The sequence below is a fragment of the Phaseolus vulgaris genome, chromosome 8 (genome assembly GCF_051622355.1).
Source record: "Phaseolus vulgaris cultivar YP4 chromosome 8, ASM5162235v1, whole genome shotgun sequence".
NCBI classification, from domain to species: Eukaryota; Viridiplantae; Streptophyta; class Magnoliopsida; order Fabales; family Fabaceae; genus Phaseolus; species Phaseolus vulgaris.
This window is the reverse complement of record NC_143505.1, coordinates 48,276,653-48,297,980: the sequence shown is the minus strand read 5'-3', so window position 1 is coordinate 48,297,980 and position 21,328 is coordinate 48,276,653. Positions and strand designations below refer to the sequence as shown.

The 21,328-nt window shown below is 34.2% G+C and overlaps 1 protein-coding gene across 1 annotated transcript; it reads left to right on the top strand.

Moving 5' to 3' along the window:
* The first annotated feature begins 753 nt into the window (after positions 1–753).
* ANNAT1 (annexin 1) lies at positions 754–5,095 on the top strand. Its single transcript, XM_068632389.1, has 5 exons — positions 754–1,203; positions 1,657–1,802; positions 2,314–2,532; positions 4,014–4,226; positions 4,448–5,095. The coding sequence occupies exons 1-5, from the start codon at positions 1,128–1,130 to the stop codon at positions 4,742–4,744; spliced, it is 951 nt and encodes a 316-aa protein (XP_068488490.1). The 5' UTR covers positions 754–1,127; the 3' UTR covers positions 4,745–5,095.
* The last annotated feature ends 16,233 nt before the right edge of the window (positions 5,096–21,328 follow it).

The window sequence follows — 21,328 nt, the reverse complement described above, 5'->3', positions numbered from 1 at the left end:
TTGCTAAAGAAAGTGAAAATTCTACCTATTAAAATATCGGTTTAATCTGTGGTTGTTTTACACTCAGTGATTTTTTAAAAGAATTTGAAAGAGTGTGATTTAAATAAATATAAATATACATATTATAATAGTAAAAATAAAAAAATACATATGTATGTATAATTAATATTTTAGTAAAATTTTTATTGTTATAAATTTTCTATTTATCATCATTACTAACAATAACCTTAAAAATATTATTACTATAAGAATTTTAGTTAACGCCTAAATTGATGTTTAACCTAGTATGTTGCGTTACGTACTCATAACTTTCTAGTTTTTAATAATTTAAACTAATAAAATTTGATTAGATATTTTAATAAATTATTTCATAAAAAAATAGGTTTAGATTTTATAGTAATATTTTTTCATATTTTTATAATTTTTATTTTCCTAAGGTTAAATTTTTTAAAATAAACATAAATGTTAGTGAGATAAAAAAGCAAAATAATTTCTGAAAATCATTTAGTAAATATTTTAGAATTGAGCGAATGAAGAAGAGTAGAAGTTGGAAATGCAACATCTCATAAATGTTCAGAATTAAGATAGAAAGATGACTTTTTCAAAAAATTCAGAAATTGAGAATTATATATTCTGAATCTAAAAGAGAATTAATTTTTTATCACAAAATTCCCTACCCCAATAATCAAAGAATAAATAATTTTATATTTATATACATGATAAATAAGTCACAACAAAAGCAACTAAAAAAACAAGAAAAACCTATTAACAATTTTCTAATTAGTAACTAAATTCAGAGATAGAGAGAAAGTTGAGTGATATTGGAAATTTGCAACCCATTTGGCACGTTCTGAGCAGCACGCAGCACAAAATTTTGGCATTGTCTCGCGATCGAAATTCGTCATCACTCTCCATCCATCCATTAATGGAAGCATTGGATAGACCAAAGAGATTGAATTGAAAAGGAGAAGCGTGAAATGAGGATAAGTTGTGGCGTAGGGAAGTCAGAAAACAGGTATTTCCGCTTCGAAATTGCATGTGGGACACATATAATAATAATTCAGTTGTTTCATTCCCACAACACATTACAAAACAGAGCAGAGAGTGCTTAAAAAAGTGAAACAACAATGTCGACGTTGAAGGTGCCTCAATCTGTTCCCTCTGCTGCCGATGACTGTGAGCAGCTCCGAAAAGCCTTCGCAGGTTTCATTCTTCAATTCATGTTTTAAATTTTAATGATCTGCTACCATCGGTGTAAATTAACCTTAAGCACGTTATTTGATGCCTTCTTGCGCCTTTTACTCTTATTGTGATTTCATCTGTGCATGTAAAGGTAACAATAATGGAAGGTGTTGTTTATCTGTCATGCGATTATTTTTAGATTGAAAGACAGAAAAGGATGATTTTAAATACTCTATTAATTATTATATAGGAATAGTTAATCCAAGACTTTTCAAGTGATACATGATAATCTAATGTCAGAATTATTTAATTCAAGATCATGCTTTATGATTATGCTTTTCCAAGTTATTGTAAAATCATGCCGTTTATAGATTGTGATTTTGTTTTCAGTTGAGGATAGTGTCGTGGGTTATAGATTGGTTTTGCTTTGATGTCACTTTAGATGTGTTTTCAATTTATCAAATGTAATTGTAGGTTGGGGGACTAACGAGGGGCTTATCATATCCATCTTGGGTCATAGACGTGCTGATCAGAGGAAGATTATCCGAGAAACTTATGCCAAGACCTATGGAGAAGATCTCCTCAAGGTCTTGGACAAAGAACTCACGAGCGATTTTGAGGTCAGTGCAGCAATATAGTTTTTTTTCATAATTACACAATCCTCTCAATAGTCGTGTATCGTTTGACGTATCAATGGATCATGTATAAAATGCTGGGTTCTCTTTAAAAGAAAGGAGGTCTCTAATAATAATATAAAAAGTGATGAAAAGTGTATTTGTACCCATAATATGCGCGTGGTATGATGGTCGTATCCTTTCCATTCATTCATGAGGATGTTCCTACTACGGTGTTTGCATGTATACTTAAATGAGCACCATTCAAGAGATTGTGGCATACGCTGGTTTTGTCTGAGTTTTGATTAATTTTAAAATTTAAATACACAGTTCTAGTTAGAGCCTGTGTTTGGTGTCAAAAAGTAATGTATTAAGCTGATTAACCGGGGAGCATGACTTGCCGCCAAAATGGATGGTAACAAAAGTGGATAATAAAACTACTCTGTTGGAATAATATGCATATCTTTTATTGGTGTGTTTGAAACTGATATGCATTTTGAATTTTTCTCCTCACCAGAGGCTGGTTCATCTTTGGGCACTTGATTCTGCTGAACGTGATGCATTTTTGGCAAATGAGGCCGCTAAAAAGTGGAGTTCAAGCAATCGGGTTCTGGTGGAAATATCCTGCGCTAGGTCCTCCGAACAATTGCTTGCTGCAAGGAGGGCTTACCATGTTCTTTATAAGAAGTCTCTTGAGGAGGATGTTGCACATCGCACAACAGGGGACTTCCGTAAGGTACTGATTCTTGAGCCTAACCTTGTTATTAGTGGAAATAAACATTTTAGAGTCCTGTTTTATTGTTATGAATTAGATGATTTTGCATTATTTCCCCATCTAGCTGGTTCTCAGTAGTGTTTATTTTCTGTCCGCAAATAAGGGTGTATTAAAATTAATTGGTACCTGAGTACCATAAAAAAACTTACAAACAATACATAGGGTCTCCCCACTATTCCATGTGATCTATAAATGCATGATAACCGATGACAAAATAATTTTTCATCCCTCTCTTCTCACATAGTTCCATCTCAGTATGTTTGTTCCCACCCAATTCCACCAACCTATTATCCAACTAGATGCCACTGTATCATTGAGTAGTTTTTGCTCCTACTGTTGCTTATGACATTTGCCACCATGTGTTGCTCTTGTGCATAGCCAGGAAAGTATACCACTACGTAAGACAAGCAGCAGGATTGCTCAACCAGAGGACATATAGTGAGGTTGTTTTTTCCTAGATTCCTAAGCCACATCCATGTTCTAAGAATTGCTTCCGGCCAGATTGCATCTAATCGGACGTTCTAAGAAAGCATTCCTTGCTTTCCATATACACCATGTAATAGCAAACCACATGTTCCTCCAAGCATTGGCATTCAAGTTTTTAACTTGCAAAGAGAATGTTGGGAAAAAAATGAATTTATGGTTCTTTCGGGAAAACAGTTTGAACCCCCATCCATTTACAACATTGTTGCCAAATTGGTCACACTTTTTCACATACGAAGAATAGATGGGATTCTATTTCCTCTGTCCTCTTACACCAAGGACATAATGATCTTGTCCATGTCTCTCGCACTATGTTGAAAGCTCCTGTCTTCAAACAGTCTAGTACCTTAAATGGTTTGGCCCCCAATTAATCTGAGGTTTTTACTAATAAAGGAACATTGGATAAGTCTCTTTGGAGAACATATTGTGCATTTCCTTGCCAGGTATCAAATCACTCTCTTGTCCCCATCACTCTATCAATTCTACTCTTCATCTATCCATTTGGTTTATATAATGTGAATTTCCTTCCAACAATTGGGATGTCTTCCATCTCCATTTCATCAATAAAGAGGTTTAATTTTCTACTTTCCCCAATTAATCATTTTCACTTTTCCCCTTACCATATCTTTTAGACAGATCTCCTTATGCAATTATAGTCCCCCACAAGGCACCATATTACGTTGTGGCTATTATTTTTTAGTTCCTTTAATTCATTCAATAACTTTCTTTCCCTTGATAATAACATGGAAAATAAATGTTGACAAGGAAAATGTTCATCCCGTTCTCCTTCCACACCCCTTGATTAGACCACTTCTCTGATACATTGTGTTCTCACTGTTGGGTTCTCCAACAGAAAATTGTTGCTTTGTTTGTGTTTTTTTTTTTTTAATATAATTTGGTTTTTCTCTCACTCTCTTTCACTCCAAGAGACAAAATTAGCTAACATTTGTTTTCTTTAGCTCCTACTACTTCTGGTTAGTTCTTATCGATATGAAGGAGATGAGGTCGACTTGAGCTTGGCAAAAACTGAGGCAAAATTGCTGCATGAAAAGATTTCAAAAAAGGCTTATACCGATGACGACTTCATCAAGATTTTCGCTACAAGGAGCAGAGCACAACTTAATGCTGCTTTTAATCACTACAAAGATGAATTTGGAAAAGATATCAACAAGGTAATATGGCTCATCTTGCATTACTCTAAATTCCTTACATGCTTCCTACTTTCCTTTCTCTCATCTCCCTTTTGCGACTCTTCAAATATGAGAAAAAGAAACAATGTATCTGAGTTATGCACCTCACTTCTTGCTTAGCCTTGAAGTTTGGCAGCTCCCCATTGGTTTTATGGAACCTGGTTAGACTGATGTGGATTTTGTGAGCCAATGTTGCATTGCAGGACCTTAAGGCTGATCCAAAGAATGAGTTCCTGGCTTTACTAAGGGCAACTACGAAGTGCTTGATCCATCCTGAGAAGTACTTTGCGAAGGTTGTTCGTTTGGCTATCGGCGGGCAAGGAACCAATGAAGAAAACCTTACAAGAGTGGTGGTCACCAGGGCCGAAGTTGATTTGAAAATTATTGGAGAAGAGTATCAAAGGAGGAACAGTGTCCCTCTTGAACGTGCCATTGCCAAGGACACCTCTGGTGACTATGAGAAAATGCTTTTGGCGCTTTTAGGACAGGGTGATGCTTGACCTATATTCCTTTGTGTGTGTACTTGTGGCAGAGGTACTAAATAGTATTCAGTGTGATGGTTTACTTGTTCCATGTGTTTTGGAGCATTATGTCTTGCTGAGATGAATAAAATATACTACCACCTTGGCTCACTTGGGTGGGTTTTTTGAAGCCCTAGAAGAGAATCGACTGAGTGCCAAACATACATATAAGAGGGTGATAGAAATACTTTTTGTAGCACTTTCTAGCACTCACCTTATTCATGGCACTCTTCCAGCAATTATACTTGTGTGACACTCAGATTTTGTAGATCACCATGACTTTAGGGTCACTTCACTTAAATAAATATACATAGATAAGGATTGTTGGTATTGGTCTTGCGTCTTAAGATATTACTCATTTTACAGAGATTTGATAAATCTGTTAGTGGTATCTAGAAATTAACCGTATCTTCATACAAAGTCAGTATGACACATTCAATTTTAAGGTCCTTTTTTAGATTAAAGTTAAAAAAAACTTGTTTATTACTTGTATGACTCGTATTTAATTTGCAAGCTACTTTTAAATTGAAAGTAAAAATTTATAAAAAGAAAAACTGCTTTTTAGGTCAAAAAATAATCTTTTATTTGACAATTTTCTTATAATTGTTCTTTTATTCAAAACTGATTAACTCGCATTCAATAAAAGAATATATATATATATATATATATATATATAATTAATTTCATTCATAAAAGTATTTTAATAATGATAACAATAAATAATGTTAAAAATAAATATTTAAGACAACAATATTGCAAATATAAAAATCTTAGGTTAAAAAAAATTCATTTTAAATATTTATAACATTTATAATAATATATAATCGAAATTTTCTAGTGTGTACAAATTATTTTTCTTAATAATATTTTAAAGTTATAATACAAAATTTATAGATGGTATCAATGTAAAAATAAAAGAAAATTAAGTTATAATAGAAAAAAAAGGAAATAAGAAAGAAACTGATAAATAATGGAAAGAAAGTTTCAACTAGATTTAACAAAAACAAAAAGTAACCATGGAAAACCAAAAAAGAAATTAACAAATAGTGCAACTCTAACTTTATTATTACTGTTTAGTTATAATTATAAGTATTTTATTTCATACAATTAAACTTGTTTATTAAAACATAACTTTAGTATAGTATATATTATAATAATAGTATATTTAATTATCTTATTTTAATATGATAAATAAAATCTCATAAATAAAATAATTTATATGTATATATTTATAAAAAAGATATTATCATAAGAAATGCAGCACACGAGTTTGTGTTTCAGCTAATAATTTATAAAATTAATAGTAATGATAAAGAGTACCTTGATCTAATACAAGTATCGGGATCAAGCAAGTTTTTCGTGAAGTGTATGTTTGGATTGACATTTAATATTCCAGATGTAAAATTAGTTAGAATGGTTTCATCCTGAAGAATCTTAGACATGTATGCTTGTTGGACTCTTATATATACATTCTCTTATATGTGTATCATATACAATTCAATAAAAAAATTTGCATTTTTTTTATGTTCTCTCTCTGTCATCTGATACACTAACATGGTATAAAAGAGTAATTTTTTTTTCTCCTCTACTCTTTCCTTCACAATGTCTTCTCCTTCTTCCTCCTCTTGTACTGCTGTCATTGTGCAAGTTCCTGCATTCTCTCAACTTCATACTTTTTCCATGCTTTTGTCTCTCAAACTTGATGATAACAATTTTCTTGTGTGGCGTCAAAAATTCTTGCCATTTCTTCTTCATTTCTTGAAATCCTCTGCCACCTAAACAGTTTCTTTCCTCTGCATCTGAAAATTTTTCTTAAAAAAAAGCGTTTCTTCTTCATTGTTGTTTGCCTTCTCGCTTCCATGTCCACGCCTCTTCTTACACAGATGGTGGGTCTCTGTGTTCCACGTATTAGATATGGGAAAAGTTGAGAGTATACTATGTCTCTCATACTCGTGCGAAGATCAAAGACCCAAAACTCCAATTAAAGACTCCTAAACGTGATTGGTCTGTCTCTATGTATCTTCTTGATATCAAGAAGTTTGTAGATTCTCTTACTGTCACTAGGTCTCTGCTTTCATCTGAAGATCATATTGAAGCTATTCTCGACGATCTACCTGAGGAGTATGATTCCTTTCTTACTTTTGTCATATTGCGTCTTGATCCCTGCATCGTCCAAGATATTGAAGTTTTTCTTCTTGCTCAAGAGGCGTGTTTTGAGAAACATAGATTCGGTGAACCTTTTCTTATTCAAGAAAATGTTATGTCCACTCCATGGAGTACTTCCTCGCCTTCAAGATCATCTTTTCATAACAATAATACTCAGGGTGGTTGTGGTTCATCAAAATAGTCTTTTGTCAACTGACGTCAACCTGAGTTTTGAAACCAGAATAAGAATTCTCGGAACAATTCTTTTCCTTCTTTCGCTTCACAACAATCGCGTGTCTAATGTCAATTGTGTTTCAAGTTCGGTCACACAACTCTTAAGTGTTGACATCTGTATGATAACACTACTTCCTCCTCTATTTCTGCTAACAAATCTCAATTTCAGTCTTTGTCTATGGATGACTCTATGTCCTCCATACGAGGTGCTCCCTCCACTATAAACGATCCTTTGTGGTACTCAGATAATGGTGCAACCCACCATATAACTCATGATCCAATGATTTTCTCCAAGAAAACTAATTACAGTGGTACTGATATTGTGAAGCTTGGTAACAGTTCAAGTATGGTTATTCACAATATTGGTTATGCTTCTTTTTCAAATCCTCAATTGTCTAAGTCTTTTCTTTTACATGATCTTTTACATGTTCCATCTATTAACAAGAATCTTCTTAGTGTATCATAATTTGCTTGGGACAACCATGTTTATTTTGAGTTCTATCCTAATCATTCTTTTGTAAAAATCCAGACCAAGGAGATAATCCTCCAAGGAAAAATACATGATGGTTTATATGTCTTCCTTTCCTTACAAAGTTTTCTACATTCTTATGTTAATATCTCTTGCAATCTTATAATGACTCCATATCATTTGTGACATAAACGGTTGGGACATGCTTCTTCTAGAATTATTATTTGTTATGCGTATGAATCATATACCATGTAACAAACATAATACTTTTTGTGATTTCTACGTCATTGCGAAGTCTCACCAACTTCCTTTTTCTTCCTTTGTTTACACTAAACCTCTTGAATTAGTTTTTGTAGATATCTACGGATCATGTTACTACTATTAATGGTTCTTTGTATTACATTGTCTTTCTTAATGTTTTTTCTATATATACTTTGCTATATCTCATCAATGCTAAATGTAAGCTTATGGATTTTTTATACGCTTCAAATCATATGTTGAAAAACAAATTGGTTGCGTTTTAAAATGTCTTAAATGTGATAATGCGAAGGAGTTATTATCATTAACAAAATTTCTACATAGTAATGGAATTAATCACAGACTGACATGCCCACACACTCACGAACATAATCCATTGAGGGAAAACACAAACATGTGGCTGATACTGGTTTGGCTCTCGTGTCCGCTTCTTCTCCTCTTCTTAAATTTTGGGGAAAGGCTTTTGTTTTTGTTGTACATATAATAAAGGCACTTCCAAAACCTGTGTTGAACAATGTTGGCTCCTATGAAAAATTATTCTCAATAAAAAATGATTATATTTTATTCAAAATAATTTGTTGTGCATGCTACCTCCTCTTACATCCATATAATCAACACAAGTTTGATTTTCTTTCTTCATTGTTTTTGTTTATAGGGTATAATTACACATATAAAAGTTACATTGTCTGGTAAGACCATTATTTCTCGTCATGTGATTTTCAATGAATATCTTTTTCCATATACTATGCCTGACAATCCTTTTAATATTAATGTCACGACTTCTTCTGTTTCTTGCTCACATTATACACCTTTAACTATTATTTTGTCTACTTGTCCTTCTACTACTATTATCAATTATACCTATACATTTCCTTCACAAGCCATTGTTTCTGCTCCTTCTCTACCAAGTTCTGCAGATCAAGTTTCTCTTCCTACCACTAATCACACTATAACCAACACTCATCACATCACTGGTGCAGAAAGGATTAAAAACGGTAGCTATTTTCACTGTAAAATGGTGGCTTTCTAGCCGCCTTTGATGTACATGTAGTCTTATGTCCAACAGAGAAGAAGGCGACTATTTAGTCGTCTTCTTAGATTCAGACAAAGAGGACAATTGTGGTAAAAACCGCCCTCATAAGTTGTACGCATTCAAACAAAGAGGGCGACTATGCATGAGGTGTAAAAGGGCGACTTTTACCACAATCGCCCTTATAAAGCATTATGAAGCATATAAGAAGGTGACTATTTACCATAGCCGCCCTTATAAAGTTTTCCGCTGAATCTAAGAGGGCGGGTATGGTAAATAGTCGCCCTTGTAGATGGTATTTTTTTTAGTACATTCTGTTTAATGCTAACTTCTATCTAAATTGACCTGTTCAATTATAACCCAACCAGAAAAATACATAAATTCAATAATCAAATTATATATATTGATAAAAATGTATTACAACCACTAATAACATATATCTTACATATATTCCTATCTATCTATCTAATTCCTACACTATTGATTAACTATCCTAGAGTTAAAAAAAATTAGGAAATATGGGGCCCAAGCTTGTCTCATATTTTATGACGGCCAAAGGCATTGCTTGCTCATCTATAAAGAACTATATAACAAAATAAGGTTCACATAAATTAGTGTTAAGATACATATAAGTTAAAGAATTATAAAAATAATTTACCATCATGTTACCTGCTCCCAATCACTTTTAAGGCCTAGTCTTACAATGGTAACCGTCCATTGCATAATGTAATAGCCACACTCATAGCTTCCTGGTTGTCTATTACACTATAATTCAATAGAAAATAAAAGTTAATATTGATGAACAATGAAAAGAGAAAGACAAAAATTACAAACCTTTAATGCGATCCACTTCAGATTTTGATAATTTGAATTGAATTGACCTTTTAAGATTTATATCCACGCCATCAATTGATTAATACAAAAAACCGCGTTAGAATATGCTTAATTAGTAACATACGGAGTTAAGTTTATAGTGTACTTACCTATCAATCATATTCTTTAGATGTGTGGATGGCCTCTTGTATAGGGAACAGAACCACACAACAGTCTTATCAATTTTGGATAAGAAAAGTAACTGTCAATGACCCTTATATCATCAATGAAAAGAGATAGTAAATATTTAAAACATGAAATAGTAATAATTGACTACTTATAATTAAACTTACTCATTAATATAAGGGTATAAATAAATTTGTTTTCCCTCTTTTTCCAGGGTGTTAGTGATGTATGATTGGGTTTCACATTTCTTTGTTCCAGTGGGATTAGTATATGAGGGATCTAAGAATCCATAGACATTTTCATTACCATCAAACTCCATGCAAATACCTACAAGATATTAGTTAAAGCATAATCAATAATAATTCAACATAAAGTAAATTGAAATATAGGTAAAGATACTTACATCATAAAAATTGAATTATATTTATATTGAGCTGCTCATCCCCAGCTGCAAATTCTAACAAATCTGACATGCATATGTACAATGGAATGTCAGTGTTTATTTCAAAAAATGTATCATCCCATTGAATGTCCATAGAGTTATGACCAATCTCTCTTGCAGCTGCAGCTAAGGATGCTATAAGATCATCAATCAGAACCTCATACTTCTTTTTGGGACTTGGTTTTCGACGAGGTTTCTACAAAATAAAGAACATTTATATTAAATTAGATGTAATATATACATATAAATTAATATAATGAAATGAAATTATTACCAAAGGTTATGGTATAATTCGAATGAGGTGTCTAGGCCAGGCTACGAATGTCTGGAATGCATCGGCCACAGTTGTTACCTCATCGTAAGGTAGTGGAACACAAGCATCAACTACTCGTATTCTTTCCACTATTACCTTCGCCACATTAGGGGAGAGGGGAACATTATGTATGGTGGTGGCCTCTTGATAGACTTTTCCAATGGCCACCACCTGAGGAAGCATGTCGCCGTCTACCAGTAGCTCACATTGGCTCGTCTGGCCAATGATATCCTCCCTTGATGTTGTAGGAGCCACACAACTCCCCTTTGTGCTCTTGGAGCTGGACTAACAAGCGCCTCAGCCGGCTCAACACAAACTTGTTGCGATAGAAACTCTTGTCGCAACTCTAGCCACATTTGTTCAATCTTCTTTCTCATCTTCTCATTAATTCTTGACGTATCTTACTCGTCATTTCTGATTTGGCCTCTGTGATGGGGGAGGAGGATGAGTGTTGTGGTGCAACTTTGAAATATAGTTTAATTTCAACCCCTTTTTCAGCTGCACAAACACGACCATAGTGTTCAGGTCGTCCAATTACTTCAACAAGAATATCGCGACAACCTTCACATACAAAATTACCTTGCAAGAGACCAAAATCATATAAGTTTTTAATATAATTAATGCTTTAAAATAAATGCAAAAAAGGATAAAAATAACTTACAATTTTTTCTGAGACTACCCGTGATTGCTCAGAACTAAATGCACCCGACTTTTTAATTCGAGCCATCTTCCATTCTTCGTGGCGGAAAGGTGGTTGATGACCTTTTTACGGCAAGTGCGCCGCGTTTGTCAGAAGTAATAATTGTCCTTAAGGACGGATATTGATCCCACAAGGAACAGTGAATTATCGAGTACAATAATCGCTAAATATAAAAATAGAACAATTAAAAGAGTTTCGAATTAATTGTGTTGGCACTGATCAATAAGAAAACAGACAAAGAATTAGTTGTTTCAATTGGAAAAATAAGGATTAGTTTCATCCCTCTCACTCTCAAGTATTTTGATTAGCATGTCAATATTAAGTTCTTTGATTGAAATTGATGCCCGTATAAAAATCATTTATATCGATTCCTCGCATATAAAATCCTTAAGAATGTCCCCTAACTATCGATCCCTCGCATAATTATAAGAACAACTTAGAACGAAGCTCAGACGTTTAATAGCAATTAACATTTCAAGTCTATTCCTAGCACTCAAATATGTTAAGTATTGTTGTTTAGGTCCGAACCCTAAAAATACCTCCCGGTCAGATTTAAGATTCTCAATTTGTCACGGAAACTTAAAAGTAAAACAACAATACCAATAATCAATCAAGAACTGAATATTAATATATAAGATATCACCTCAATACATAAGAGTTTGAACAGATTACTCCCAATCCCAAAGGGTAGAATTAGCCACGCATACTTCTAGCACCTTCCATTCTCCCAATTGGGTTATAATTCACTCTATGGTGTTTTCCTCTCAATCTGGCACACTAGGGTTGAACCTCTAGCCCCCTATTTATCCTAATTTTCTAGGGTTAGGTGGCTTGCTGTGTCGCGCTAATGGGCTAAGTGATAAAACATAAAAAAGGCCCAATCTTTATTTGCATCTTTTTTCATTCTGGGACCTTCCAACTTTATCTTTTTAGCTCAAATTATTCTCCTTTATTCCAAATCTTCAATCGTCCCTAAAAATCTTCTATTAACACGAAATTTGAGAATAAAATACTCTTATTCAAATAAAGATCATAAAAATGTAAAAAGGTATAAATTCATAAATTAGGAATTATTTTATATGTAAATTAGCAATAAATCCTCATAAGTGCCTATATTTTAATATGAAATATTACTGAAATTAGACACTTATCAGTGGTGAGGAAGGAGAAGTGATACAAATCGAAAGATAACTAAGGACACAACAAGCACTTCCCAAAAGGGTCAGTCATCTCAAGATACAAAGTCAGGCTCCATCAAGCCTCGAGAAAGAATCAACAAAAGAAGAAGAAGCTATAAAACTGAATATCACAAGTTCTTCCTTTTGGTCTTCTTAAAAAATAGAATATGTTTGTAAATAATTTGGACTCACTTTAGGGGTCCAAATAGCAAAGATAGGCTAGAACAAGGTACCTTTAGCATAATTGGGGGTGCAGTTATCATTTTAGCTTGTTTCTAGCCCTTTAGGAAGGCAATTTGATCTAGTTTCTAGAAGGACAAGCCTAGGGTTCGGTCAAACCCTACGACTGCCCATTTTTTCCCTTTTCCCATCCTATCTCTTGCTTGTTTTCCAAGACTCCTTCACCTATAAATAGGAGGCCTACCCATTCTATTTTACAAGTTGAATTTGAATGAAGTAAAAAAACTCTGCACAAATTGTGTGAGCTCTTGGTGAGGCTTATGTCCTCTTAGGTTTGAAGTCTCATCTTAAGTAATTTGGGAATCTCTCAAGTGACGGCCAACACACTCATCTTGGAGTAAAACCACCCTCCAAGTGGCGTGACATTTCTCACTGACCACCATAAGTTTTCCCACTCCATTTTCTCCATTCCATTTTATGTTTTTGTCTCTTAGTTCTCTTATTTGTTGCTCTTGGGTTTCACTCATAATCATGAGTATGGTACATCATTTAGGAGGCCATGTCCACCATTGATGTTTACCTTGTGCCTATTTTAATTTCGCAATTGCATCTCATCCTCACTATATCTTGTTTTTAATCTTTGCCTTTATGAAGTGAACCTTCACACTTACTTAACCACTTGGTTAAGTTCGTGTCCAGTGGGAATCTTCCTTAGGTCCTCACCATAAATTACTAAAATCTCAACCTTAAGTAAAAGTGTCACAATAAATGAAAACATCTAAAAATTAACTCACATCAAGAAGTGACCCTTGTATCAATCTCAGACCCAATCCCCTGTTTGGATTGCTCCTTTTCCACCATCAGTGATTGCTCAAGCTTTCGATACCCCGAACGAGACAATACGTGCGGGGTAACATTTTCTAATGCTATGTCTTGAGCTTTCTTCCAACGATCCTGTCATAAATGAAATAAACAAAGTGAATTAAATAATATTAGTTATTAATGTTATATAAATAAAAATAGTTAAGTAACTTCACTTACCATCCACGCTTCACATTTACGACTTTGAACAAAAAGACGCCTTGTCTCTTCATCAATATGTTTGTACTTTAAACAAGGATTTTCGCCTTTATACTTGCCAAAAATATATTTTGTCGTCAGTGTTGACTTAAACTAACGAAATTTAATTCTGATATTGGATATGATCTGTGATCGAAGCGGTTCCACATTAGGGATTTCAAAATTTTCCTACAAAATAATGTCATCAAATTAAAATTGATCAATGAATATTAAAAAGCATTATATGATAACGATAAAATGTAAAGCTTACCTGAACATCCTCCTAGAGCATGCTCTGATCCACCTCATACACATCATCCCATGAATTAATCAAAATGGAGAGCCTCTCACAAGAAACAACTCCAAGATAGTTGCTAAACGTCTCAGCATTAGGACCAGAAGCCACTCCAGTGTTAACGTCAATGTCAACAGGTGTCTTCTCATCAGCAGCATGTCTCAATGAGAGACGCTTCAATCTAGTAGGTCCTTTGTTGGCTCGTCCAGATCAGGGTCTGATCAGAGTATGATCGTCAACCATATATGTGTTAAAAAATTAGGTAACAAACATTAGTTAATCTGCATCGAAAGAAAATCATATAACACAAATACATAAAATTCTAAATTCTTATTATTAAAAATATTTCTAAATTTATTACCGTAGTGGGTTGAATGTTCATATGTAAATTCCTTCATTTTGATCTTTACGGGTTGCATGTACATCATCAACTACATCGTCATCTTTATTAATTATCATTGGTGTGAATGAACGGGGGTCACCATTTTCAATATCATTTACGGCCTCCCCTTGGTTTTTCCCATGTAAAACGACATACCAATGTTCTGACGAAGGATCTTTGACGTAGAAAACCTGAGATGCTTGTTGAACCATTATAAATGGCTCACCTCGATACCCTATCTTTCGAAAGTCCACTAGTGCGAATCCTGATTCATCAATTTTAACCCCACTTTTATTGTCAACCCATTTACACTTGAAAACTGGAACGAAAAACTTAGTATAGTCATCCTCCCATATCTCTTCTATAAACCCAGAGTATGCCTTTGATCCAAGTAGAGGATTTGTATCTTTCGAAGTGGAAAACTGCATTGACTCGGATTCAAGAATAGCACTAGAATTTTGAATTGTACTCTTTTAATCCATAGACTTCGTGTAAAGTATACAATTGTTCACTTCGTAATTGTTGATCAAGAGTGATTAAAGGCTTTGAAGAATCCAAATCCACGTGTTTGATGCAAGGCTGGAGTTGCTGTTGTGTTTAGGATAGGATCTGGGTAGTTTAAATGTGTAATCTACTCTTTGTTTTATCTAAAGCTAATGTGTTTTAAAATCTTTTTGAAATTAAGTGTTTTTCAAACTAAGTGAAAAACAACCTGTTGTTTTGTGGAAACAACCGATTGTTTTACTCTTAGGTATTTTTGAAAAGGTTGAAAACTGTTTTGGTTGGTTGACTTGCTGTCAAACCAAAACAATCGATTGTTTCGTGGTTTCAATCAATTATTTTTTTGAAAATCCTAACAGAATTTTGTTTTGTTAGTTGAATGTGCTTTAAATGTTTTCCAACTGAATACGCTCCTCTATTAAATGCTTTGACCAATCTTTGAAAAGTATAAATGGTTTGTTTATGTTTTATAACAAACAAGAGAAACAAATTTGAGTTTTTCAGTTGTGAAAGATTGCTTTCAAGTTTTGAACATTCACATCAAGCTTTGGGTTTTCTCAAGAAGGAGTGGAATAGGATTATATCTGTATTGATTTCAGATTGTTCTGTAAACAAGTGTAATTCATTCTGAATATTCTGTAGTTTTTGGTGTTATTGCCAAGGAGTGTTGTATGCTCTTGAGGTGGTCAAGATCAACATTCTTGGTGTGTATTGTGCCAAAGTGAGTCTGTTTCTTGAAGGGTTCAAGGTCACTACTTTGGTGGTTTGTGTGTAATTTGTTTTGATTGCTTAGTGGATTGCCCAATGGCTTCTGGGGACTGGATGTAGCTCTTGGTTTAAGAGTGAACCAATATAAATTATTTGTGTATCTCTTTCTTCCCTTAAACTCATTTAAATTCAGTTGTTATTGCTTTACTAGTATAAACAACTGATTGTTTCGCAGAAACAACCAATTGTTTTTCTGGTGCTTTGCTGTTTTGTGCTTAATTTCTTGGCTAACTGAAATTCTGATCTGGATTCACACAAAGGATTTTGTTCTAGCTGAAAAAGTGTTCAAAAACTCCTCTTAAACAATTCACCCCCCCCCCTCTCGTTTTAAGGTCATATATTCTAACAGTAAGATGTACAAGAAATGACATTAAACTTCAATCCAACAACAAACCAAGTCAAGGTCTCAGATGTCGTTGAATCCTTTAACACCTCATCTTTAAACCAAGGCATGAAAGTTCTATTATGTTCCATCAAGACCCATTTCTCTGGTTGTCTTGGGTTATTTGCCTTCACAATGACTTTATGACCATCTATGTAAGGTATAACTTCATATGTGTTATTCAATATATACAAATGTTCTTGTAAGACTTCTAATCGAGTTTTGCTTACAATATGTACACCACGTAAATATTTACTTGTAGAACGCTTGTGGTGCCATGAGTTAGTTGGGGACCTATTGGATTTGCTTTTGACATGTACTCTGAACAAAATTCAATACTTTCTTCAACTATGTACCTTTCAATCATTGAAGCTTCTGGACGATAATGATTTTTCACATAACCTTTCAAAATTTTCATATATCGCTCAACAGGATACATCCATCTTAAGTACACTGGTCCACACAATCTAACCTTTCTTACCAGATGCACAACTAGATGAACCATGATGTCAAAAAAAGATGGAGGAAAAAATATCTTCAATTCACACAAGATAACAACAATTTCATCTTCAAGTTCATCTAATTTTAATGGATCAATGACTTTACAACAGATGGAAGAGAAGAATGAGCACAAACGGGTTATGGTATGTCTAACATTCTTTGGTAAGATCCCACGAATAGCTATCGACAACAACTGTTGCATCAAGATGTGACAATCATGGACTTTAACCCAATTAACTTCAAATCTTGCATTGACACTAGGCTCTTCACATTTGATGAATGTCCTTGTGGCACTTTCACACCTTTTAGACATTGACAATTTTTTTTTTCATCTTTTGACATGGTGTAACAGGCTGGGGGCAAATATGTACGCTTACCCATTTCTATCGATGCCAACTTGCCTCGCATGTTCATCTCAATCAAATCTAAACGAGCATTTAGACTATCCTTCGTCTTCTCGTTAATGTTAAGAAGTGTACCAATTAAGTTATCATACATATTCTTCTCAACATGCATTACATTTATACAATGTCAAACTTCTAACCTCGACCAGTACGGAAGATCAAAGAAGATTGATTTTTTCTTTCATATGTTTGTCATAAATGACTTCTTTTTCGACTTACCGAAGGTGTGGTCTATGTTATTTACCTTTACGTAAACCTCAACACCAGTTAATGGAGTTGGTGGACTACTAGTCTCTTGATGTCAATTAAAGGCTTTTTTCAACTTCCGGTAAGGATGATGACTTCTAAGAAACCTTCGATGCCAAAGATATACTTTCTTTCTTCCATTTTTCAATTGTTGAGAAGCTGTGTCTTCTTCTTATATTGGACATGCTTTATGACCCTTAACACTATACCCTGATAAGTTACCATATGCCGAAAAGTCATTGATGGTGCAAAATAACATGGCATGCATCTTGAAAGTTTCATTAGCAAATCCGTCAAATACTTCAACACCCTAATCCCACATTAACTTCAAATCTTCAATTAGGGGACTTAGATAAACATCTATGTCATTTCCTGGTTGTTTTGGATCGGATATCATCATAGACAACATCATATATTTTCATTTTATGCACAATCCAGGAGGTAAGTTATAAATAACAAGCCATGAATTGTGATTCGTACTCATATTACCAAACAGATTCATTTCTTCTATAACTAAACCAAGTCATATATTTCTTGATTCTTTACCAAAATCTAGAAACTCGTCATCAAATTTCTTTCATTGAATAGAATCCACTGGATGTTGGTACATGCCATCACATTTCCTCTCATCTACATGCCATCTAAGATTCTTAACATCATTTGGGTTTGCAAACAAACGCTTCATCCTTGGAATGATGGGAAGATATCGCATAACCTTCATTATGGGTCCATGCTTTTCTATCTCTTCAATAGTATCATCATCTTTTTGTTTCAACTTATAACATGATAACCCAAACCTCGGACAACTTTTCGACAATTCAAAATCTTTCCTAATCATTAGGACATGCATGTATCTTTATATACTCTATACCCATTGGACAAAAAATCTTTTTGGCCTCATAATTACGATGAGGCAGAGTATTTCCCTTAGAAGCATATATCAACAACTAAAGTAATTTCGTGAAGCTTTTATCCGTCCATCCATTTATTGCCTTCAAATTCATCAATCTTACCACTACCGACAACTGCGTGAAGTTAGTTGATCTAGGATACAACGGAGTCTCTCCATCGCTTGACATACTTCCATATCCATGCGCTTCTTCAAAAGACTCAGCTCCCACATCACAAATCATGTCCTCCAATCGATCATCATGTACTTCACCATGTACTGCATCATCCATGATGGACCCCACATATTCTTTGGTTATGGAAACACGTGGTAAATGTAATAATTCACCATGCCATGTCCAAGCTGTATAAGATTGAAGAAATCCATCACATAAAGGTGTTCCCTGATTTTCTTAACATCCAATATCCTTCCATTCAAACAGTTAACACATGGACACCTAATCTTTGTTTCATCATGACCACTATTATTCGTGTTACGTTGCACAAATTGTATAAATTCTTCTACTTCTCTTTCGTACTCATCACTTATGCGAACAGATTTAATCTAATTTCGATCCCTTATATTCTGTAATAGTCATTCAAGTATTTAATAATGAGTGTGAAATCTCACGTTTGCCGAGGGTCGAACATTCCCGAAATCAATACCAACATGTATCAATTGCTGAGGGTCGAACACCCTCGCCATTAATACCAACATGTATCAATTGCCGAGGGTCGAATACCCTCAGACTCAATACCAACACGATAATTCTATTTTAACCTAACAACTAACATAATATAAATTAATAATGAATACAAATTATAATAAATACAAAATATACAAATTAAAAATCATTAAATTAATTATAAATATTAAATAATATAAATCTATCTACCATATAATAATTTAATAATTCTATTCTAACTTAAAAACAAAAATAATATAAATTTAAAAAAAAAACAAATTATAAAAAATAAAAAGTAAACAAATTAATAACATTAAAAAAAAAATTTAAAAATTTAAAAGACCATCAACCTTGTGTGTGAAGGCAACGATGGAGGTGAAGAGCGGTGCGACAACAGCAGTAGTGGCGACAGAGCAAATGGGGCACAGTAAAACCCAAACACCAGCATTGAAGGCAATGAAACCATACGAATGGTGACCTTCGATCAATGGCAGAAAATTAAAAAAAAAAGAGAAACAAAAAAAACAAAAAAACAATGGTGAAGAAGAAGTAGAGAGCTCGAAACCAACTTACCTATGGCATGAAGAAGACAATGCAGGCTTGAGGAAGACGATGAAGAAGCATCAGAGTATAAGAGCAAGAGAGAAAATAAAGCGCTAGAGAAAGGAAGTATGAAAGTGTAAGTGGCGCACTCTGAGTTAGGGTAAAAAAAGAGTCTAAGAGGGCGACTATTTGGTATAACCGCCTTCTTACAACAAAGTGTTTTGTATAAGAAGGTGACTATGAGGTAAAGTTTCCCTCTTAGATAATTTCAAAAATGTCACCGTGTTTTGAATGACAACGTTTGACCGTAAAAACACCTTAAATGTAGTGTCGAAATAAGTCCTTTTTGCACTAGTGCATGATCACTCGTGCGAAGGCTGGTATTTTTAAACCTAAAAGTTTACATACATATGTTATTAATGACTCTTTTGAACCATTTAGTTACAAGTAAGCTATGACTCACCCTGAATGGCTTAATGCAATACGTTTGAAATATGATGCTCTTCTCCAAAATAACACTTGGACCCTCACTCATCTTCCTCCTGGTGCAAACTTGGTTGGTTGCAAATGGGTTTTTAAATGCAAGTACAATGCTAATGGCACTCTTCAACGCTATAAAGCTAGATTGGTTTCTAAAGGCTTTCATCAGTCTAAAGGTGTGGATTACACAGATACGTATAGTTTCGTAGTCAAACCTACAATTATTCACGTTGTTCTCATGTTAGCTTTGTCCTCCCATGACTGATTCATCATATTAACATCAATAACATGTTTCTTTAGGGTGACTTAGACACTTCAGTTTATATGCTACAACCTACTAGATTCTTTGCCTCTGATCCAACTCTTGTTTGTCAACTATATAAAGAAATTTATGGTCTCAAACAGGCTCCTCGATCTTGGTTTTAAAAATGGTCTCATACTCTTCTTCCATGGGGTTTACAGCTTCGAAAAGAGATACATCACTCTTCATCAGGTTTCACAACAAGGAAACTCTTTTCATGCTCATTTATGTTGATGATATTTTCTTTTCAAGAACATTTTCTACCCTGGTGCAAACCCTCATCACACAACTAAGTCAAAAGTTTACCTTGAAAGATCTTGGTCCTCTTCACTATTTTTTAGGAATTGAAGCTACTTGTTTGAAAGATAATATTCTTCATCTCTCTAAGATTAAATATATCAAAGATCTGCTTCATAGAACAAATATGCTTAGTTCCAATTCCCAGTCCATTCTAATGGTCTCATCGTTGTGTTTAACCGTTGACAATTATGTTTTGGTTGAAGATCTCACTCTTTATTTCTCTATTGTCGGTGCGCTTCAATATGCCACAATTACTAGACCTGAGCTCTCTTTCTCTGTAAACAAAATTTCCAATATATGCATAAACCACAACTTAGTCACTGGAATGTTGTTAAACAGATTCTTCAATATTTAGCTGGAACAACCATGGTCTTCGTCTACAACCTTCATATGACCTCTCTATCATTGGCTTCATCGACTCTGATTGGGCAACTGATTTGGAAAACCACAAATCCACCACCGGTTACTTCATCTATCTTGGATGCAACCTCGTTACCTGGTCATCGAGAAAGCAGAAAGTAGTCTCAAGAAGTAGTACTGAGGCTGAATATAGGAGTGTGGCAACAACTTTGGCTTAAATCCTCTGGATTGAGTCCTTACTAACTGAGTTGCATGTCTCACCGTCTACACCTACTATCTACTCAAAACACTTGGGGGATGTTCTTCTTGTTGTTAATCTTGTATCACACTCTCATTCCAAACATTTTGAGCTAGACCTACATTTTTTCCATGATCATGTCTAAAGCAAGTGTCTTCTTCTTGTTCATGTTCCCTCACAATTTCAAGTAACGAGAATCTTCTCGTCAAACCTCTTTCTGGCTTAGCTTTTCATCATCTTCTACACAAACTTATGGTTGTTAATAATACCCCCCATAAGTT